The 22,674-nt window shown below is 43.5% G+C and overlaps 1 protein-coding gene across 1 annotated transcript in view; it reads left to right on the forward strand.

The window, feature by feature from the left end:
* PLSCR5 (phospholipid scramblase family member 5) overlaps positions 1-22,674 on the forward strand; it is a 212,149-nt gene that overhangs the window by 78,165 nt on the left and 111,310 nt on the right. The window contains exons 4-5 of the mRNA XM_063919572.1: positions 4,570-4,790; positions 19,387-19,548. Coding sequence (XP_063775642.1) covers positions 4,570-4,790; positions 19,387-19,548 — 383 coding nt within the window. The remainder of the gene's footprint in view (positions 1-4,569; positions 4,791-19,386; positions 19,549-22,674) is intronic.

A 22,674-nucleotide genomic window follows, 5' to 3' on the forward strand; every position in this document is an offset into this window, starting at 1 on the left:
TAGAGAGATTGAACAAAAGGGCGTTTTGTCTTAGATTCAATTAAGACTTGTGTCTTAGTAGGAGACAAGTATTAAACAACATAGCTGAAGGACCCCACAGGAGAACATGCCCAGCTTGTAACTGACTCCATGCAGACACTCTTGCCTACAGCAATACAAACTTTGATGCCTTCGTTTTTTGCTGTTGCAAAGACTGTGATATTTAATGGTTTCCCTGCTATAATCACGTAAAGAGTAGTACTGGGGAGGGGTAGTTAAAAAAAGAAACTGTTCAAGCTTGATCGATCACTGTGGGATGCATATTTTGTATTTAATATAATATTCACTGATGGATTCTCCACGATAGGAACTGTGAAACATCCCCCAAGCTTTTTTAATGTTGTACTCATCACTCACTTTGTTGTTTTGGTTTAGCTGCTCGTACAGAATTTAAATATTGCTCGAAGAATTTAACCAGTAGCTCAGTGTTAAATTACGAATTGATTGAAAAACAGCATGTTACAAGTCGTAGGGTAAAACAATTACAAATCAGCATACAATTTAAAGTTACACAGTGCAATTATATTCACACAATATAGTATGGTCAGCTAAATGTTAAGGAAAATCTATTTCTCTTTAATTTATTAACAGTTATTTAAATAGTGCACACATTCCTGGAGGGTGGTTCTTTCCAGGCTTTAGCAGGGCAATATTCTGTCCTAAATCGGACCCGCCCCCTGAATATGACATAATTAACATCACCATGTGACTCTCTGCAGGAAACACCAGAAAGTCCTAAGGATGCTCTGAATGTCTCTGTAGGTTTCAGGGTAAAGTTCAAGGCTTCAGTGAGAAAACTGAGCCACAGAAGTCACTGTAATTCAAATAACTGTTATTTCTACTCTGTGACCTGTATCATATTAAGCGGCTGATGCATCATTCATAGCAATTCACATCAATTTTTTTCATCTAATATCGCATTTGATTGGCATCTTTTTAGTATGAAATGTATCAATCAAATGTTATATTTATAGTGTATGCAATGTTAGGCATTTTTGCGATTTCAAAATACCATAATTTTCTCAATTTTTATTACCTTTTTGTATTGCGCAAGCACATGCGAACCTGAACAATGCTGCAGGAACCGCTGATTCGCAATATTCAGCTTCGAGGTTGATGGTAGTCAGAGTCACGGGCCTGCCTCAGGCCTGTCCCATTCTGCGAGTAGAACAAGAAAGACGCTGCAGGGGTAAAAAAATAAATAAAAAAATTTAGTTTTAAATTGAAAAAAAAATTATAACACAGCTAAGAAAAAATGAGCAATATATACAGGTTGAGTATCCCATATCCAAAATGCTTGGGACCAGAAGTATTTTGGATATCGTATTTTTCCATATTTTGGAATAATTGCATACCATAATGAGATATCATGGCGATGGGACCCAAGTCTAAGCAGAGAATGCATTTATGTTTCATATACACCTTATACACACAGCAGGAAGGTCATTTTAGCCAATATTTTTAATAACTTTGTGCATTAAACAAAGAGTGTGTACATTCACACAATTCATTTATGTTTCATATACACCTTATACACACAGCCTGAAGGTCATTTAATACAATATTTTTAATAACTTTGTGTATTAAACAAAGTTTGTGTACATTGAGCCATCAGAAAACAAAGGTTTCGCTATCTCACTCTCACTCAAAAAATTCCGTAATTCGGAATATTCCGTATTTCGGAATATTTGGATATGCGATACTCAACCTGTAATAGACAATTCATAAAAGAATTAAAGAATAATTAAGCTACATCAACAGCATTTAATGCCTTCTACAGCTATCATTAAATATATATATATCAAATTTTCCAGAAAAAATCTACCTGGATTATTTGATACATATGATTTATATTGCATTCAATAGAGATAAAAATCTGATTAACAGCTTGTTACATAAGACCGAAAACAAATATTGCAATCAGCATGCTTATCGGGAAAAATTACTGCAGAAACACCCTGATACATCTGCCACTAAGGGTTAAGTTTATGCAGTAATGATAGCCCCTTTTCTGTTTTTTTTCAATTGAAAAGGGGGTTATCCATCCTTTCCAAATATACTAATTACATGAGCCTGAGCTTGTCTGTGGAGCCTGGGGGCTCCAGTCAGCCATGGAGGCTGAGAAATTCCTCCCTCAGCTAATGGTTTTCCAAGTTGGGGTGGCCATGCCTCTTTGATTGGCCATGCCCTAACCTAAGCATGGGGCCTGCATTACATTATACTGTACATGTGATCAAAGGGTATAAACATGCCACATATAGACCAGTGATCTCTGTAAAGAGACCCAAGCACAGTGCAGCCCCACCTCTGCAAATGCCAAGGTATTCTTAAACAATCCCCAGAAGAATTGGGTCTTGACTTGGGTGAAGGCATTGATTGCAGATCATAGAGTTGAGAATGTATTTGCCTTATTCACCCTCACACTGTCACAGTAAAGGGAATTTACATACAGTAATTTACATACAAAAGTGTGGAAAGAGGTGTGTGCTACTGCGCAAACTATAGCCTTCCTGTTCTCCAAAGAGGCTTCATGCCCTATCCCAAGATGGTCACCAAGAGCTTTACTGAGTACATGCAGGGCCATCTTGTCATATTGTATAGAGTGACTTGGCAAAAGATAGAGGTCTCTGGCTTAGCTCTTATGAGAGACCTAGTTATTACTAGTTATAAAGTTGTTCCAGCATCCCTGCACCACTACCCATTTACAGTATACACTCACTGGCTGGTGACCTATTTGAATCCCCACTCAGCTCAAGCTCTGCTCCATCTCCAGAGTACATGTAACAGTGAGTACAGTTGTATCTGCTATCTACCTATCTATCTACCAATAAACCAATAAGTACCTGGGTTGTTCATAGTTTGAGTCCTCTTCTGGTGTGTACCTGTATAACTTATATAGCCCATGTCACCTGGAGCCGGAGACCAGAAACACATGCTTCACTCTTGCAAGAAGTGAGAGAGCACTTGCATCAGACAGAATAGAGGAATGCAAAAAAGTTGTCTGAAAGATTGGGTAAGAGAGGTGGAAGCTGGATGTTACATATTGGCAGAATGTTTTTCACACCATTTTCACATTCATTTTATTATCACTTAAATGTATTGAAGGGCTTTTGGAGCAGTTTTCGGTAGGTAGGGGTTTGTTGCGGTGGGGGGGGGGGTTTGCCGTCAGCACTGGTAGCGGCAACATAGGTGGCACATGCGCAGCAAATACTCAGGGTATTTTTTATGAAAAATACCACGAAAATGCTGTGGCATGGTGTCGCAGGGACAGAGCTTTCTCACAAGCTCTGTCCTTGCATGTGATAATTGATACATCCATGTAGCTGTGGCTCATGTTGTTGATAAAGGCTGTGTCAGCTGTGCTGGAGATGCTGGTTCCAGTCCCAGTCTCAGCAAGTTATATCTTTGCACAAGTAACGTAACTCTTCTTCTGTTCATCAAAGCCTACCCTTCCACATAACCCAGTCTTGAGGCCGCTCTCCCATCCTAATGCCATGGCCATCTCAGTCTCACTTACTTCCTCATATCAGGCCACCTTCCACTTGCTTGTACCTCATGTCACCTGTCTGCCTCCCTCTTCCCTTGGATTGTAAGCTCCTTGGAGCAGGGCCCTCTCCCCTCCTGCTATCACAGCCCTCTTCTCTTGTACTTCAATTACAGCTCTCTCCTACTCAGTGACTATCTATACCTGCATTTCCTCTTGCCCGTGACTGTACATCTCTACCAATGGCTGCCCGCCCCCCGTAGTATGCTGATTACTCCTTTGCTTCCTTACATCTCAGCTGTATTGTGTACTGAGAATTGTGGTGCTAATTGTTACCTGTGCTCTGTTTTAGTTTTCTGTGAAGTTAAGTTCTGTATACGCTGTATTGTTCTAATGTGTGTTGCATGTACGGCGCGGCGGAACACTTGTGGCGCCTTATAAATAAATTGTAATCATAATAATGTCATCAATTATCACATTACGGATTGGGTGGATTTTATCACATCCCATCCACATTCTCAGATGTGGATGGTGATATATCAGCCCCATAGAGAGAGAAAGCAGGGTGGAAGATTTGAGCTGGGAAGAAGCGGTCTAAGGAGTAGTGTTAAGGAAAAGAGTGAAATCTGTAAAAGGAAAGATCCCTGTGACTAATATGATTATGTTCAGTCCATGGCTTTATGTAGACACATAATGGGATAAGATCACACACTGGGATGCTTTCTGTATTGTAAGACAACAATTAGGAATATCTCTTTATTGTATTTGGGTAAAAATGAGAGAATACAGCTGACTACAGTATAGTTCTAATTTTAGGCCCTCTTGTCTTAAGTGCAAAAACGCACAGCAGCGATCAGATCTGAATGACCCCCTAAAACAGCGCAGAATAGTCAAAAGCATATTATAATAATACAGCTGTAAATTTCAGGTATTTTTTTTTTTTCATATACGTTAACCTTGTAAATCATATAGTTTTTTGGAACTGCCTGTTTAACCATTACGTAATACTGATAATGCAGTGATATCATTTTTTATTGATTTCACAGTTTTTCTCGGTACTGAAAAGAGCAACAAGTATGAAATAAAAGACCACTTTGGACAAAGACTTTATTTTGCAAGGGAGGAAAACATCTATCTTAATAAAAACTTGTGTGGACCATTGCGGCCTTTCACCATGCGCATTTCTAATAACATAGGCCGGGAAGTAATCACAGTTATTAGACCCTTGAGGTGCATTACTTGCTGCTTTCCCTGCTACTTACAAGAGGTTAGTGACTTTGTGTTGATCACGCTTGTTCTAATCACTCCAGTTTTTTGATGAGCAGCAAATGTTCTTCGTTAAACCTTCCTAGATGTCCTAGTAAGGATAAAAATAGTTTCAATATAGGATCATAACATCATATATTAAGAGATTTTCAGCAAAAATTAGATCAGGCAATTCTGGCATAGTGATCAAAATATATGTTACAAAACAATGTAATGAGAATGTAAAAATCAAATTACTCTACAGTAGTTTTGAAAGTAGTTAGTCCAATGTGATTCATGTTGTAAAACAGATTTAGCTTAACTTTTTAACCACTTCATTGTATCTAAACCATGCTTGTCCTCTGTTAGGGAGCGCAAAGTGAGAGATTTGCATTGGAAAATCCTCATTGGCAGCTCCACATCCCTTGGTATGTGCACAAGCACTGCGATTCCTTCTAAAGCCTTGTGGAATGGCAGAAGTTCATGGTGGTTGATGTGAGGAATAGTGTGAAAAGTGTTTTTTCCAGGCAAAGCAGAGGAGGCGGTCAATTTATCAAAGGTCCAGTTTTTCCCAAATCAACACATATTGCTACTAAGGATGTTTGCCTCTAAACCTCTAAAATTTCCAACAATTTTCATCTATAGTTTACGTAAACTGCATGTGGTTTAGCGAAAACCAAGGCCATTAGTCCTTGTCCTTGTCCCCAAATGAACATCCAGGCCCCCACACCTAGAGAAGATAAGGCCAATACTTCCCGTGGTTAGTCCTTCTCAAGTTACTGTATTAGTTGTCTCTGAAATGCACTTGTTGGATCTTTATTCCATTTTTTTGTAGGTGTTGTCAGTTTTATAGCTTCTTGCTCAGACTTTTCTTTGTCCTGGATTACCACTGCTCCGCCTTTGTCTGCAGTCTTGATCACCATGGTTGTGTCTTTTTGTAGTTATCTTAGCCCTTTCTTTCATCCACTGTGAAATTATAGAGTCATTTTGCTCCAGCGCAGAGACTGATCTGAAGGTCAGCTGCCGCTGCAATTCCTATCACAGCTACTTTCGTAATGGTGAAACTTAGTACTGCCAAGTCTGATTGGCAGTACTATTGCACATGTGTGAACTGGGGTTCCCACATGCAAGCAATAACCCTACATATGGCGGTAGGAGCCAAAGTGGGTCCGAGACATCCCTCTCTGCAACCCTGACCCTCCTTCGTATAGGAAGGATCAGGGGTGCAGTAACAAACGCTAAAAGTAACAAATGCCAGAAGTAACAAATGCCAAAGGTTCCTGCTGTCAAGCTCTGATAACGTAGTATTTGTGGAGCTTGATGAATTTAGATCCCCATACTATTGTATAATGAATGGCCCAATACTTAATTTTTACAAAAGTAGGCACAAATTTAAATTTTGACATACTTTTGTAGAAATTAAGGGGTGATGAAGAGACCCCATAGAGTTGTAAATAAAATTCAGCTAAATGTTGCTTATTTGTTTATGGAGAAATATATTAGATTTTAGGGGTGCAAATTCCATTTATTTATTTTTGCATGGAGAAAAAACTTGGGCATGCCATCATGCCCCATACACCACCTGCTTTGTCACTCCATGCCACCTGCAAAGCTGTCCTGTTTGCTTCCTCCTGGAGAGCAGACAGAAAGTCAGCAAGTATGACTTTGTTTAAAATGGCACTGGCCTCTACTCCCTTTTCCAATATGGCCTTATTTTAGTGGGATCTCAGCTCCTGTGAGATAGCTGATCAGAGTCACCTGTAAAGTAATAGTTTGCAATGGTGAAGTACTGTATTATCTGCATCTGTGACAGGTTTTAACTGATGCCATGCAAAATCAGGGTACCACAATAGTCTTGTCAAATGATGTCAGTACAAGAAGCGTGTCTCTGCACATTACTCATTCAGCGCTGGAATTATTGCATAAGTTCAATAATAGGGCAGTACAGATGGTGTAATGGTTAGCATTACTGCCTCACAGCACTGAGGTCATGGGTTTGATTCCCACCATGGCCCTAACTGTGTGGAGTTTGTATATTCTCCCCGTACTTGCGTGGGTTTCCTCCAGGTACTCCGGTTTCCTCCCGCAATCCAAAAATATACAGGTAGGTTAACTGGCTCCCAACAAAAATTAACCGTAGCGTGAATGTATCTGTGTGTACATGTGATAGGGAATATAGATTGTAAGCTCCACTGGGGCAGGGACTGATGTGAACGAGCAAATATTCTCTGTACACTGCTGCGGAATATGTGTGCGCTATATAAAGAACTGGTAATAAATGAAAATCACCAGAATAAGAAAATTATACCTTTGTCTGGAAAAATAGTTAAAATGTAAGCTGAGAAATTTCCAGCCCAACCTGTCTGTAGAGTGTCACTTTCCGGTGTCTTACCTCCGGTGTGCAGTCACAAGGTTTGCAATCCTGGTGGCTGGCGGGGCTGCGGCGACGTGGAACTGCAGCAGGGGGGGTGCTAAGCTCTTGTGTGTGGCTGCCAGAAACCAGAGGCCGGGGTTCGGGCAAACAGAGTGCTGCTGCAAGGGGTTGCTGTGCAGGGTCCTGGTACTAGCTCCGGCTCCAGAGGCCATGGACCGGTGCTTAGTGCACTGGGTGCTGTGTCCTGGTGTGTCCTCAGTTCTGGAGGCCGCCATGTTGGAAACCAATGTCAGTCTAATAGCAATTCTCACTCTCTGCCTCAGCCAATCCATAGTAGCCTTCCCTTATAAAAGGGTTCTGGTTTTAAGCAGCGGGGCCAGTGCTTCTAGTTAGTTTCCCAGTTAAAAGTGCTCAGCTCTGTGCTCCCAGGTTACTCCAAGTATCCTGTTCTCATTTGCTACCGTCTGGTGGTCTCCCACTTGACGCAGTCCTGTTGCTAACAGCCCATCTCCACTCGCGGGGTAACCACATGGTCCATGGCCGTGGAGGGGATCCAGGGGTGTGAGCGGTAGGACATCGGAAGGCATTCTTCAGCTTCGTCTTAAAGCCACAGTCTTCAGTTCTTCATTCTTCAGCCGCATCTTAAAGCCAGTCACAGTCTTCAGTTCTTCATTCTTCAGCCTTGTCTTAAAGCCACAGTCACAGTCTTTAGTTCTTCATTCTTCAGCCACATCTTAAAGCCACAGTCACAGTCTTCAGTTCTTCATTCTTTAGCTGCATCTTAAAGCCACAGTCACAGTCTTCAGTTCTTCATTTTTCAGCTTTGTCTTAAAGTCACAGTCTTCAGTTCTTCATTCAGAGTTCTTCAGTCTCGTTTTTCAGTCACAAACTCCATTCTTCAGCTCAGTCATTCGGAAAAGTTCAGTCTTTGTTTATCATCATTACTTCATTAAATCATATTATATCTTCTTCATCGTCCTCAGTCTCTCCTTGGGTTCATACTTAGTTCTGCATCCCATGAGAAGGAACTACATCCAGCCTCCTTGCCTTCCCTCTCCTCAGGCAGCTGTCTCTCAAGTCCAACCTCAGTTGTCGGAGCCTCAACATCAGCCTAGCGTGACAGTAAGCACTGGCCCAATGGATCCAGCGAGTGAGCGGGCTACTGGAGGCAATGCTATTGCAGATATTCTGTCCCGCCTAAGCAAGCAGGAGACTACACAAGCTCAGATTGTGCAATTTATGCAGAGTATGTCCACCAGTCTGGATTCTCTTCATATGGCTATATCTTCGTCCCAAGTATCTGTACATGCTCCAACTCCTCCAGTCCTCCGGTGTCTGGACTAGTCCCTCGGTTGCAATTGCCGAAACCTAACAGGTTTGACGGAAGTCCAAAGCAATGTCGTGGATTTCTCAATTAATTTGGGATTCAATTCAAACTTCAGTCTGCCAATTTCCTGTCATCCCGGACAAAGATTGCCTATATTATTTCTCTTCTAATGGGACAAGCACTTGAATGGGCCTCATCGTTGTGGGAGAGAGTAGATCCCATTATCTCAAATTACCCAGAATTTGTAGTGACCTTCCGTAAGACCTTCGATGAGCCGGGCCGAACTACCTCTGCCTCTCTGGAGAGTCTGTGTTTGCGTCAAGGAACCCATTCTGTCAGTCAGTACGTGATCCAATTTCGTACCCTCTCATCTGAACTGAATTGAAATGAGGAGGATCTCATCACTGCCTTTTGGAACGACCTCTCTGATAGAATCAAAGATGACCTAGCCACTCAGGATGTTCCAGACAAACTCGATAAATGAATCTCCCTATGTAATAAGTTGGATCTCAGATATAGAGAGCATGGGTTGGAACGAGCAAAAACTGAGCGTCCTAGATCCCACGCTAACCCCTCTCCAAGACCATCTTCACCTTCGGCAGAAGAGCCCATGCAGATCAATCGTTCATGCCTCACCAATGAAGAGGCGTAGACAAGGCAATCTCTGTATGTACTTTGGTGCGGCCGACCATTTTGTTAAATCCTGTTGTCAATGGCTGGGAAACTCACGCTCCTAGCTTGCGCAGGAGAGGTTAAGCTAGGAGGTTATCTAGAATTTCTTACCAAGAAGGAGTCGGTCCTGTTTACGAGTTTAGAGCTTCCCTCTTCATCCCTTCAAATCGCTGCTCTCCTCGACTCTGGAGCTGCTGATAGTTTCATCACTTCAGCATTTGTTCAATGCTCTGGAATACAGACTGTACGTTTGGATCGAGCTATCTCTGTCATCGCAGTAGATGGGAGTTTAATTCCCGTAGGGATCATCACTCGTCGCACTGTGCCTCTGAGGATGAAAGGCGGAGTTCTTCATTCTGAAAGTATCTCTTTCCTGGTAATTCCTAAAGCCTCTCATGAAATAATTCTTGGATTTTCATGGTTCCAAAAACACAACCCTTGAATTGATTGGTGCACTATGGATGTGCCTCTTGGGGGAAGTCCTGTCCCCAGAATTGTCTGTCCACTGTGAAACCACTCTCTACACTCAAGTCTTTTAGTCTTCCAATTGCTTATCAAGCCTTCCAAGATGTCTTCAGTAAACAGGGGGCAGATGAGTTACCTCCTCTTCAAAGCTGGGACTGTCCTATTGATCTGTTGCCTGGTAAAACTCCTCCCAGAGGTCGGATTTATCCTCTGTCCCTCCCAGAGACCCAAGCTCTTTCCAAGTACATTCAGGAAAACTTGGATAAAGGATTTATCCGGCCTTCCTCTTCTCCAGCCGGGGCAGGGTTCTTTTTCATTAAAAAGTATGGGGGCCTGCGACCCTGTATCAACTACTTGGGTCTTAATGACATTACAGTTAAGAACAGGTAACCCTTGCCCCTGATCCACAAGTTATTCGACCGAGTGAAGGGTGCTACAGTCTTCACCAAACTATATCTGCATGGGGCCTACAATTTAATATGTATCCGAGCTGGAGTCGAATGGAAGACAGTGTTCAACACCCACGATGGGCATTATGAGTACCTGGTAATACCCTTTGGTCTATGTAACACCCGTGCAGTTTTTCTGAATTATGTCAATGAGCTGTTTCGGGATCTACTCTACAAATACCTGGTAGTATACTCTGATGACATTTTGATTTTTCAAACGATCTGCAGGCCCAGCGGGAGCAAGTCCAGGAAGTCCTAAGTCGTCTTAGAGAGAATCACCTGTTCTGTAAGCTTGAGAAGTGCACGTTCGAGGTGTTCACAATTCCTTTTTTGGGTTATATCATTTCTGGGAAGGAGTTACAGATGGACACTGCCAAAGTCCAGGCAATCCGGCATTGGAATCTTCCTGTCTCCCTTAAAGGGGTTCAATGTTTTTTAGGGTTTGCAACTTCTACAGAAAATTAATTAAAGGTTATTCTTCCATCATTGATCCCATTACTGCGCTGACTAGGAAAGGAGCGAATCCATCTGATTGGCCACCTGAGGCTCTCAAGGCTTTCTCTTCCTTAAAGAATGCTTTTATGTCAGCTCCAATTCTTCGACAGCCCGATTTCAGTCATCCTTTCCAGGTAGAAGTGGATGCGTCTTCGGTAGGAGTGGGAGCAGTCCTATCCCAGGTCTTCGAGGATAAAAGAGTCCATCCCTGTGCATATTTTTCATGAAAATTCTCTCCGGCCAAACAGAATTATGCTATTAGAGAACAGGAATTGTTGGCTATTAAAGTGGCCTTTGAAGAGTGGAGGTAATTATCAGAGGGAGCTCAATATCCAATTTCAGTAATCACTGACCATAAGAACCTTCTATATTTGCAATCTGTTCAATGTCTAAATCCATGTTAGGCTAGATGGGCCCTCTCCTTCTCCCTCTTTTCTTTCAAACTCGGCTATCGTCCGGGAGCACTCAATCGAAAAGCTGATGCCCACTCCTGCTCAATGAATGTTGATGACTCTCTGGAACCTTCAGAGGAACAGTTCATTTTGGATCCAACTTCCTTTGCCGCCACTAATACCACTCCACTTCCACCTCCGGGAAAGACTTTTGTTGCACCCGAGCTGAAGAAAAAGCTGCTTACCTGGGCTCATACCTCACCCTTCATGGGACATGCTGGCAGCATTAAAACCCTCAAGTTCATCCAGCATTCTTACTGGTGGCCTCATCTTAGGTCCGATGTTTTGGAGTTCATAGCTGCCTGTCCAAAGTCTGCTCAACATAAAATTCCTAAGGGATCGCCATCCGGTCTTCATCATCCATTACTAGTACCACAAAGACCCTGGACACACATCTCTATGGACTTTATAACCAACTTGCCTGCTTCCAGGGGACGGAACACCATTTGGGTCATTGTGGACCGGTTTTCCAAAATGGTACACTTCGTCCCGTTATTTGCACCTCAACTTGTAAAATTGGGCATGTTGGAGATTTTTCAATTGCATGTACTTCCACGGGAGATTGTGTCCGACCAGGGTTCTCAATTTGTTGCCAAATTCTGGAGGTCACTGTGTTCTGTACTTGGAATCAAGTTGAATTTCTTCTCTGCATATCATCCCTAATCGGATGGCCAGACTGAGAGGGTTAATCAAGACCTGGAGACTTTTCTACGAATATTCATGTCCTCCTCCCAGGATGATTGGCTGGACTATATTCCGTTTGCTGAATTTGCTCATAACAATCTTTACCATTCGACCACTAATTCCACACCATTCCATATAAATTATGGATTTCATCCACAAGTGCCTGCTTTCATTCGCTTCCAGCCTTCGAATTTCCTGTGGTGGAACTGTCTTTACAGAAATACTCCAAGATGTGGAAACAAACACATGAGACCTTGCTTAAGACGTCCAATAAATATAAATGCTTTGTGGATCGAAAACGGAGGGTTGCTCCAAGTCTCAAAGTAGGAGACCGTGTGTGGATTTCTAACCATAATTTATTGATCAATGTGCCCTCTAAGAAATTTACTCCTAGATACAGTGGACCTTTTCCGATAGAGAAGGTCTTGAATCCAGTAGCTTACAAGGTGAAGTTACCTCCTTATTTAAAGGTTCCTAATGCCTTCCATATTTTTTTGTTGAAGCCTTTAGTACTCAATCGATTCCGGGCAGCGCTTCCTAAGCCTCCTAAGATTCAGTTTGAAGTTCACAAGATTCTTGATTCTTCTCACCAAAGGTATGGCCATCTACAATATCTTATAGATTGGAAGGGATATGGCCTGGAGGAGAGGTCTTGGATTTCTGTAGGAGATGTACACACTCCGAGGTTAATCTGAGTTTTTCATGCCAAGAATCCAACTAAAGCCCAAGGTGGTTCGGAGTCCACCCCAAAAAGGGGGCTTACTGTCACTCTTCGGAGTCTCACCTCCGGTATGCGGTCACAAGGTTTGTGACATAGAGATGAGTCCTCGTTTATCTTGGCGGCAACTGCAACTGGTTTTCCGTAAATAGTGTGCCCGTACCCACTTCCATAGCAATGCCTTGTGCATACTCCCCTGTGAATGAGTCGCAGGCTGCTGCAGCTAATCAAAATTATGATGCAACCACGTGCAAGACCCATTCGCAGGTAGGATGAACCCGGGCCATCTGAAACTACAACTTTCTACATGGTGCAGACCAACAGCCAGTTACAGCACTGTTGTCATTTGGTTTCAGAATACAACTGGTATATTCTTATGTGTGAAAAGTAAAGAGCAATGTGTTCATTGACTTTATTAAGACAATGTGAAAATAAACCAGCATAAGGTATCATGGGCAGTTTAAGAAAGGAGAGGACCCATGTGCAGGCTGCATGTGAGCCCCCCTGCTCTCTGGCAGTAGAGGAGGCTCTAGGTTTGTGCGCAGAGTTTAATGCGCATTCACAGGTCTCCAGGAACATGGCATCTGAACCCAGGAACATGGCATCTGCAGATTCGCAAATCACAAGGAAAATGGGCAGCAAGCTATTTTCCCTGTGATTTCTGCTTCTCTGCAGTGCCAGGCCACCGGACAACGTGGGACTCCGGAGATGGAGGAGAGATAAGTATAATTGATCTTCTCTGTTGTTCTGACCACCTTTTGGAGCTTGCATCTGTCCCTCGTGTTGGCGGAGCCATACCATACCAGTATCAAGGAGCACAGTACCGCCTCCACAATCGCGGAGTAAAAGAGGAGCAGAAGCTTCTGTGGGATGTTGAACTTCCTTAGTTGCCTGAGCTAGAACAACCTCTGCTGTGCTTTCCCTACAGTGGCGTTGGACCCCCATTTAAGGTCCCGGGAGATTGTATTCCCTAGGAACTTAAAGGAGTCCACTAGCGATACTGCACTGTCAGCAATCGTTAGCGGAGGTGCACTAGCTGACTTCTTCCTGAAGTCTACTATCATCTCGACAGTTTTGAGGGAGTTGAGCTTAAGGTTGTTGTGGCTGCACCCCTAGGCCAATTGGTCTACTTCCCGTCTATAGTCCTTGATGAGGCCGATGACGGTGGTGCCATCGGCGAATTTGATGATCTTTACTGATTGCGCCTCAGAGGTGCAGTCATTTGTGTACAGGGAGAAGAGCAGGGGTGAGAGGTGGCCCCTGTAATAATGAACCGCACTTGAGAGGTTCATTCCCCCACTTTCAACATGGTGCAGGTGCAGGGTGGGCAGTGTGGGCCTCCCTATTGTACGGTATACAATCTGAGAATAAACAATTCCAAAACCAGTGGTGTAAATTAGAGATGAGTGGATTTGATTCACAGAGAAACGAACCCTACCGGACTTCACACTCCGAGCCCGGATCCGAGTCAGGCTCGGGTTTTCCTGCCTTACTCGGAAACCAGAACAAGGCAAAACGTCATTATCCCGCTGTCGGATTCTCACGGGGTTTGGATTCCATATAAGGAGCCGCGCGTCGCCGCCATTTTCACTCTGGCATTGGAGAGTGTAGAGAGAAGACGTGTCTCCGTTCTCTCAGTGTCCGTGACTTGTGCTGCATCTGTCCAGTCACAGTGGTGGTGTCCTCTGCTGCCATATGTCCAGTGCTGCTGTATAGTAAGTCCCTTACAGTGTTGCTGTGTTGTCCTGCATCAAACCAGTGGTAGTGTCCAGGGTTGGACTGGCCCACAGGGGCACAGGGGAAACCCCCGGTGGGCCCGACTGTCTGGGGAGCCCACCTCCTCCTCTAGGGATCAGGTTCCAGACTGTGCACTTGAATTATACATTATACATACAGTATGTTACCTTATACTGCACAGGACTATGGTGTACTCACTAGAGTGCATTGCTGTTATCAGTCTGGTACATTATCATGCATGCACTAGCAGTATCTCACTATCTACCATATATATTTATCAAGGGGCCCAGACCGTGTATTATCTAATGGTTAGCCAAGCCTCTGTGGTGGCTAGCCTCACCCAACCTGGAGACTGACCACACCCCTAAACATGGGACCCTACCACTGCATTTCCCCGGTGGGCCCTTCATACCCCAGTCCGACACTGGTAGTATCCTGTGCATCAGTCTGTCCAGTGACCAGTCACAGTGGTGTCCTCTGCTGTCATATGTCCAGTGCTGCTGTATAAGTCCAGTCCATTGCAGTGGTGCTGTTTTGTCCTGCATCAGACCAGTGGTAGTGTCCTGTGCATCAGTCAGTCCAGTGACCAGTCACAATGGTGTCCTCTGCTGCCATGTGTCCCGTGCTGCTGTATAATAACAAGTTCCTTACAGTGTTGCTGTGTTGTCCTGCATCAGACCAGTGGTAGTGTCCTGTGCATCAGTCAGTCCAGTGACCAGTCACAGTGGTGTCCTCTGCTGCCATATGTCCAGTGCTGCTGTATAAATCCAGTCCGTTGCAGTGGTGCGGTGTTGTCCTGCATCAGACCAGTGGTGGTGTCCCTGTGCTGCCGTATATGTCCAGAGATCCTGCCGTATATGTCCAGTGATCCTGCCGTATATGTCCAGTGGTACTGCTGTATATGTCCAGCGGTACTGCCGTATAAATCCAGTCATCCTGCCGTATTATTCCAGTGATCCTGCCGTATAATTCCAGTGATCCTGCCGTATAATTCCAGTGATCCTGCCATATAATTCCAGTGATCCTGCCGTATATGTCCATTGACACTGCCGTATATGTCCAGTGATCCTGCCGTATATGTCCAGTGATCCTGCCGTATATGTCCATTGATACTGCCGTATATGTCCAGTGATACTGCCGTATATGTCCAGTGATTCTGCCGTATATGTCCAGTGATACTGCCGTATATGTCCAGTGATACTGCCGTATATGTCCATTGATACTGCCGTATATGTCTAGTGATCCTGCCGTATATGTCTAGTGATCCTGCCGTATATGTCTAGTGATCCTGCCGTATATGTCTAGTGATCCTGCCGTATATGTCCATTGATCCTGCCATATATGTCCATTGATCCTGCCATATATGTCCAGTGATACTGCCGTATATGTCCATTGATACTGCCGTATAAGTCCAGTCCAGTGGTGCTGTGCTGTGCTGTATATTATTTACTCCAAATAAAAGGGTTATATACATTACTTATATTATTAACCAAATAATTTTTACAGGGTTTGCCCTGTGTGGTGTAGGGGTACGCTAGCCTGTGCTGTATATTATTATAATAGCTTCAAATAAAAGGGTTGTTATTATTATCCAAATTCATTTTACAGACTTTGCAGTGTGTGTTTGGTTTAGGCTATCCTGTGCCACCAATATTGTGCGTGTGTTACATCTGGGCAAATTCCAGCACGTCCCATGTTGTTTGTGCTGCACACTTGTGTTGCTTAGCTTAGCCATACATCTACCTCATTGCACCACTTTTTCTTCTTTGCATGATGTGCTGTTTGGGGCCTAGTTTTTTAAGTGCCATCCTGTCTGCAACTGCAGTGCTACTCCTAGATGGGACAGGTGTTTGTGCCGCACACTTGTGTCGCTTAGCTTAGTCATACAGCCACCTCGGTGCAACTTTAGGCCTAAAAACAATATTGTGATGTGCGAGGTGTTCAGAATCTGGAAATGAGTGGAAATGAATGTTATTTAGGTTAATAATACCTTAGGATCAAAATGACCCCCAAATTCTGTGATTTTAGCTGTTTTTATATTTTTTTTCTAAAATCATTCAGATCCAAAATCAAAACACGAAAGGGTGGTTTTGGCAAAACCAACACACGAGCGGGGAATTAGAACCAAAACCAAACACAAAACACAAAACACAAAAAATGCCCGCCGCACATCTCTAGTGTAAATACATGGTGGCTAGACTGGCATATGCCCAGGGGCCCACAAGGTAAAGGGGGCCCACCCCAAAATTGGTCACTAAATACTGTAGACTAAATATGTGATTAGAGTTGTGACTTCTAATAAAACAATAAAACAATATGATGGCTCCCGTCAAAACTTCGACATGAGTTTTTCATGATTTCCCCTTGTCGGGATTTTGACCATCGGTCAATTGTTGTCGGTATTTTGACCGTCGGGATGTTGATTGTAGGTATTTCATACTGATCCCGTTTTAACCACCCTTCCACGCCATGTGTGGGGAGCAACTGCCACTGATAATGACAAGCAGCTTGGTAAGTGGAGCAGCTACACTTACTAAACTTTGACACAGTCGCCTGACAGCCTCACGTATATTTCTAATATGCATGATACAGAAATTATTTGGATATGATAAAACATGTAGACCTAAGGGCTTTTAGATATCAAATGGGACCATCCACCATCCAAACCTGTTTATCAACTATTAAAATTTTATGTAGAACCAAAATGTTATCGGCAAACATTTTGCTTTAAGCATATTAAAAGGATCGATAATGTAATTCTAGGCTTAAGAAATGGGTAAGAAACCTGAAGTTCCTTCTGAACTTATGTCATCTGCACTTTACCATGAGGCCCCCCAATAATTTCTCCAAGTTATGCATCCTCTCCTCCAATGCAAAGCTCACAATATTATCAGAGATGGAGGCAGAACATAGTGATACTTTATCCATGCACCTTCTTTACTGGTGATGTAGGGGATTGCCGCTTGTGCTTCTTTCACTCCACATTAATTACCTGGTTGCTCCTCGGTCACTGCAGCTAAAGTACATTAATCACTGTGCATTCTCTTCATCAGCAACTGCAGGAGGAACATGCTGGTAACTATTACCCCTTTTCCACTGCCTTGAAAAACACAGCTTTTTGCACGTGAGTGCACATCAACTGGGTTTCACCTCAGTGGAAAAGGCCCCCCACCCCCCCCCCCCCCCCCCCCCCCAAAAAAAAAAAAAAACAGGTCCAGTTACTCGGGAATCCAACCCACATAGCTTATTGTGTTGGACACGGGTAGGACCCAAGTTAAGGGTCTGTGTAAACGGGTAACCCATGTCATCCGACCCAGGACCCGTTTATAGCATGGTGATTGGGCAAAATGTCAAATCGGAACTGTGTCTGTGATAGCTGTCACCGGGGAGGGAGAGAATGTAGCCTTCCCGTATGGTCTGTACCGTTTTGGTTTTTATGCCATCCCCACTTCACACAGGGAGGCTGTAATCTCTCCCTGTCTGTCTCCCCAGCGACAGCTTGTGACTACAGACATCCTCCCGACAATCTACTGAACCGACACCCCCTCACCTGCAGGCCGCTGGTCTGCCCTGGTCCAGCATTCACTGGAAATCTGGAGTTTCCGGAGCTTTGAGATGATGTCATCTCCAAGCACCGCACTACACTTGTGTGCAGTGTGAATGGTGCCAACTGGGTTCGGTATGTGTGACTGGCGGTCAGGAGACCAGTGGGTCACAATACCGATTGCAGCGGGGGTGCGAGCGGAGCTGTGCTCACCACGCAGCGGGCCATCCGACAGAGCTCCTGGACACTCATGAGTGGGAATAGTCCCTGTTGGTCGGCATGCCGGCCAGCTGGATTTTGAGACGCCAGGATCCCAGGATTGGTTTTGTGACTGGCGGTCTCCTGACCGCCAGTCAAATAAACACAAGCCGTGCCAACCAGCTCCGCAGTGAGAATGGGGTGAGTCCTGGGTCTGACCTGGCTTGGAACCATGTTCCAAATCCCGGGTCAGACTCAAAACTTTGCTGTAAAAGGGGTATAACAGAGGAAGTGAGTAAGTATTCTTCCTCATGCAGCTAATCTGCATCTGGATAAAACATGTGCAAATGCTATTTGGTTTTTAATAAAGGAAAAAGTTTGGGATCCCGCAACTCTAAATCTGGTATCATTGGTCCCCCCAAAAGGTTTGCTATGGGGTCCAGCGATGCCACGCATACAGTGTCAGACTGGGGCATGTAGGGCCCACCGGGGAAATGCAATGGTAGGGGCCCATGTTTAGGGGTGTGGCCAGTCCGCAGAGGGGGTGTGGCCTGCCACCTCATTGGTTTGACTAACCATTAGAGAGTGCAACATCTGGGCCCCTTCATAAATATATACAGTAAATTAATCTGCTTTCATGCATGATAATGTACCAGATAACTTATCAGCAATGCACTATAGTACAGTATAAGGTAACATATGTATAATGTATAATTAAAGTGCACAGTCTGGAACCTGATCCTTAGAACAGGAGGTGGGCTCCCAGGCAGTGGGGCCCACCAGTGGTATCCCCTGTACCACTGTGGGCCAGTCCAAGCCTGCACGCGTATTAGGGTTTCAATGTGCCAAATATGCTGCAAAGAGGCATGGTTGGACTCATCTCTGGTCTCTACAGACACTATATCTTCTGTAGTGGTAGTAATTCCGTGAGTATGGGTCACTGTTGTACATTCAATGTCTTTATTATGTTTCTAGAAATCTGCCTTTATTAATACTATAAACTGCAGTATTTATTTAAAATAAATAAATAAAGGCGAATTCCCTATGATAAATAATTGTGAACTCTCAGCGTGTGGTGCCCAGGTCCGCTCCTTCTTTGTGCAATAATTATTATTTTTTATTTGCTCTTTCAAGCAAACCTCAATTATTTTATGAAAAAGTGCTTTAAACAAATACGTGTGTATATATACATAGGCAGGCACATAACTACGTTGCTACTTTCATTCAGATGCACAGAGCTCTGAGTAATGCATTTTTGTGCACAATTAAACACTTTGCAACATTTGTGATTGCTTTTGACACACACAGAAGAAATTACAGCTTTCTTTGTTTTATAATGGACATATCACAGAGGACGGATATTGCTGAATGGTTTGCTTTGACAACCAGCCCTAAGTGACAATCTCCCTCTGTGTACTGCTAATTTCAAGGGTATTGAAAGTTACTGTTTTGGATGCACTTTTACGTCACACATTAAGGCTAACGGAACTTTTTATTTTTCAGCTGGAAGTTCAAGCTCCTCCAGGTACAACTGTCGGCTTCATCGTGCAGAAATGGGATCCTCTTGTGCCAAAGTTCACAATTCAAAATGAAAGTAAAGAAGATGTACTGCAGATTGTCGGCCCATATTTAACATTTAGTTGCTTAGGAGATGTGCATTTTGAGGTACAATTGATTTATGTTTTATTATATGTTAAACAGGAAAATAAAAAAAAAAGAGTTTATAGTGGCATAGAACGATGACAAAAGACAAAATCCCTAATTATATTTAGTTTGATATAGACAATGGATTTCTTATTTCTAACTACAGTGTTATACCCCTTCATTGTTAGCTGTTAGATATTATATAAAGTGCAACTAAAAGAAAGTAACTTATAATTAAGGCCCTCATTCCGAGTTGTTCGCTCGCTAGCTGCTTTTAGCAGCATTGCACACGCTAGGCCGCCGCCCTCTGGGAGTGTATCTTAGCTTAGTAGAATTGCGAACGAAAGATTATCAGAATTGCGAATAGAAATTTCTTAGCAGTTTCTGAGTAGCTCCAGACTTACTCCTACATTGCGATCAGTTCAGTCAGTTTCGTTCCTGGTTTGACGTCACAAACACACCCAGCGTTCGCCCAGACACTCACCGTTTCTTCAGACACTCCCGCGTTTTTCCCAGAAACGCCAGCGTTTTTTCATACACTCCCAGAAAACGGCCAGTTTCCGTCCAGAAACACTCACTTCCTGTTAATCACACTACGATCACCAGAACGATGAAAAATCCTTGTTATGCCGTGAGTAAAATACCTAACTTTTGTGTAAAATAACTAAGCGCATGCGCTCTGCGAACCTTGCGCATGCGCAGTAAGCGACTAATCGCAGTATAGCGAAAATCGGCAACGAGCGAACAACTCGGAATGACCCCTATATATAAATATATGATGTAGGGGTATATGTATTAAACACATTTTGCGGTAAATCCCTGGAAATAGTAAGACTCCCAGAGATATCTGCTGCGGGTGCCTGTTTCCGAACGCATTAGCAGCTTCATAGGTTTCTATGGGGCTGCTATATTATGCGATTACCAAGCTCTGGAATGTGAAGCTGTAGCTGACATCGTCCTGTCCCACTGCATGCCCAGGCTTTTTGTACATCTGCAGAACATACAGTATTTCCTCGTGCTCCCATAGTCTCTTGGCAGTGATGTAGCAATAACAGACAACATTGCTACCGAATTTTTGAGCCGGAATACCAAAGGAGGGGGTGGGTAATCCCCTGAGGGGCTCTTGGCAGAGATGATGTGTGGGGAATGAGAGTCAAGACTTTTGGCCCTGAGGGATGGGACGTAAAATAGTTACTTAGTGGCACAGTGCACTGTGGGGGTGGGGTGTGCATAGTGCCACAATGAGACCTGGTAACATTGTGCGTGGTTGTGTTGTGCCTCTGGGATATATTAACACTAGGGGGTGGGGGGTAACTGGTATCTATCATGCTGCTAGGTGTTTTTGTAGCATTTAATGTCTGGAGCAGTATTTATGGATGTCACGGAAAGCTTTCCACCAGGTGTCATTCTTCTGCTTGGTTCACACTACTCTCTAATAGAGATGAGCTTGCTCGGGTCTCAGAGAACCAAGCCCACCCGAACTTCCGGGATCCATGGGGGACTGAGACAGGACTCGTATCTCCCCATCTGCTTTGTATCCCACAACAAGACAAAGCGTCATATTTCCGCGGTCGGCTCTTGGATCTCATGGGTTTTGGGTTCAGGAGCCATTTTCAAAATTCAGAGTCCCCTCTCTGCATCCCGGCTGCCGTGGTGACATGCTGCTGCTGCTGCTGGCTGCTATAATGTATTTATATGGTGACCTGCTGCTGGCTGCTACAGTGTATGTACTGTATGTCCATATTTTGCCACTACTGTGTATATTTCACCTATGAAGATTTATATATTCATGCTCATTAGTGTGGGATCATTCACCTTGCATTTTTCACTATAATTGCTGTATTATTTTTGTATGTTTTGTTTTTATTTTTATCACTTAATATACTGTATATCCAAGAAAAATTCAATTTTCATTTATTGTGAATATTATACCGCCCTTAAGTGCCCCCAAACAATATAGTAATGTTTTTTTTTACTCTTCTTCTTATTTACGCTCAGAGAGCACAAGCAACTATTGTTGTCTATGCCAGGTTGATTTTGGATTGCTTTGGTCTGCGAGTGCTACACCTTTGAGTGTTGCTATAGGTGAATGAAATGAAGACAAAAGACAATATGGAGATTGGACAACTCCAATTGCCAGCAACTCCTGCCATGCAGAACAATGGCAAACACAGGATTTCTAGAGGGGTGTTTCCAAATGCTTCATTTTAGAGTGAGTGTGGCAGGTCCATGAAGAGGGCATAGCAAGCACTTAACCAGCTATAATATGCATCCGACGTAGTGCAGTGAATGTCATAATTCCAATAGCAATAGATTCATCATATCTGAGCTGAATGTTTGTATTTCAGATCAAGGGGGACATGTACTAAACAGTGATCAAAGTGGAGAAGTGAGCCTGTGGAGACGTTGCCCATGGCAACGATTCAGCTGCTCCGTACAATTGTATAGTTTGCAAATTATAAATGTTACTTCAGTGCTGATTGGTTGCCACGGGCAACTTCTTCACGGGCTCACTTCCCCACTTTTATCACTGCTTAGTACATGTCCCCCTTAGGCTCCATTACAAAGCATTTGAGCAAGGCCGGAAGTCTGGTGGAGTGGCAGAAGAACCATTCACTGCCCTGGACATATAAGTACACATTGGTCTCTTTATGCACTGGATAGCATATGTTATAGGGTATTAATAATTAACCCTATGGATGGTCTACAGCAGGGCGCCACTAACAGTGCATGAGTTCCAGATCTCCTAGTTTGTGCACAGGTTTTTTCATTACTGACTGACACATTTTAAAAGATCCACAGCTGGTGCTATTTATTTGATTTGTGATATTGGGTCTTGAAAATGTGCAGCTGTAGTAATATTGCATGTTATACCATACAAGTTATACTATTACTATTGTGGTCATGGTAAACCCCCCCACCCTCCATTTGCCTATGCAGAGCATCACACAAAGTGCACATTTTCCTAATCAGGTATACCCTGGAATAGGTAATATATAAATATTGATTTGGTTAGGTGACAACCATCTGATCATCACCTAATTTCCAATGTGAGAGTCTTTTTTCCTTTTACCACATACTATTACAGGCATAAAAGACTGAATTCAGATTGCACGCATGTACTTCTTCTGGTCTCTGAGTCTGTTT

The sequence above is a fragment of the Pseudophryne corroboree genome, chromosome 4 (assembly GCF_028390025.1).
Source record: "Pseudophryne corroboree isolate aPseCor3 chromosome 4, aPseCor3.hap2, whole genome shotgun sequence".
Taxonomy (NCBI): Eukaryota; Metazoa; Chordata; class Amphibia; order Anura; family Myobatrachidae; genus Pseudophryne; species Pseudophryne corroboree.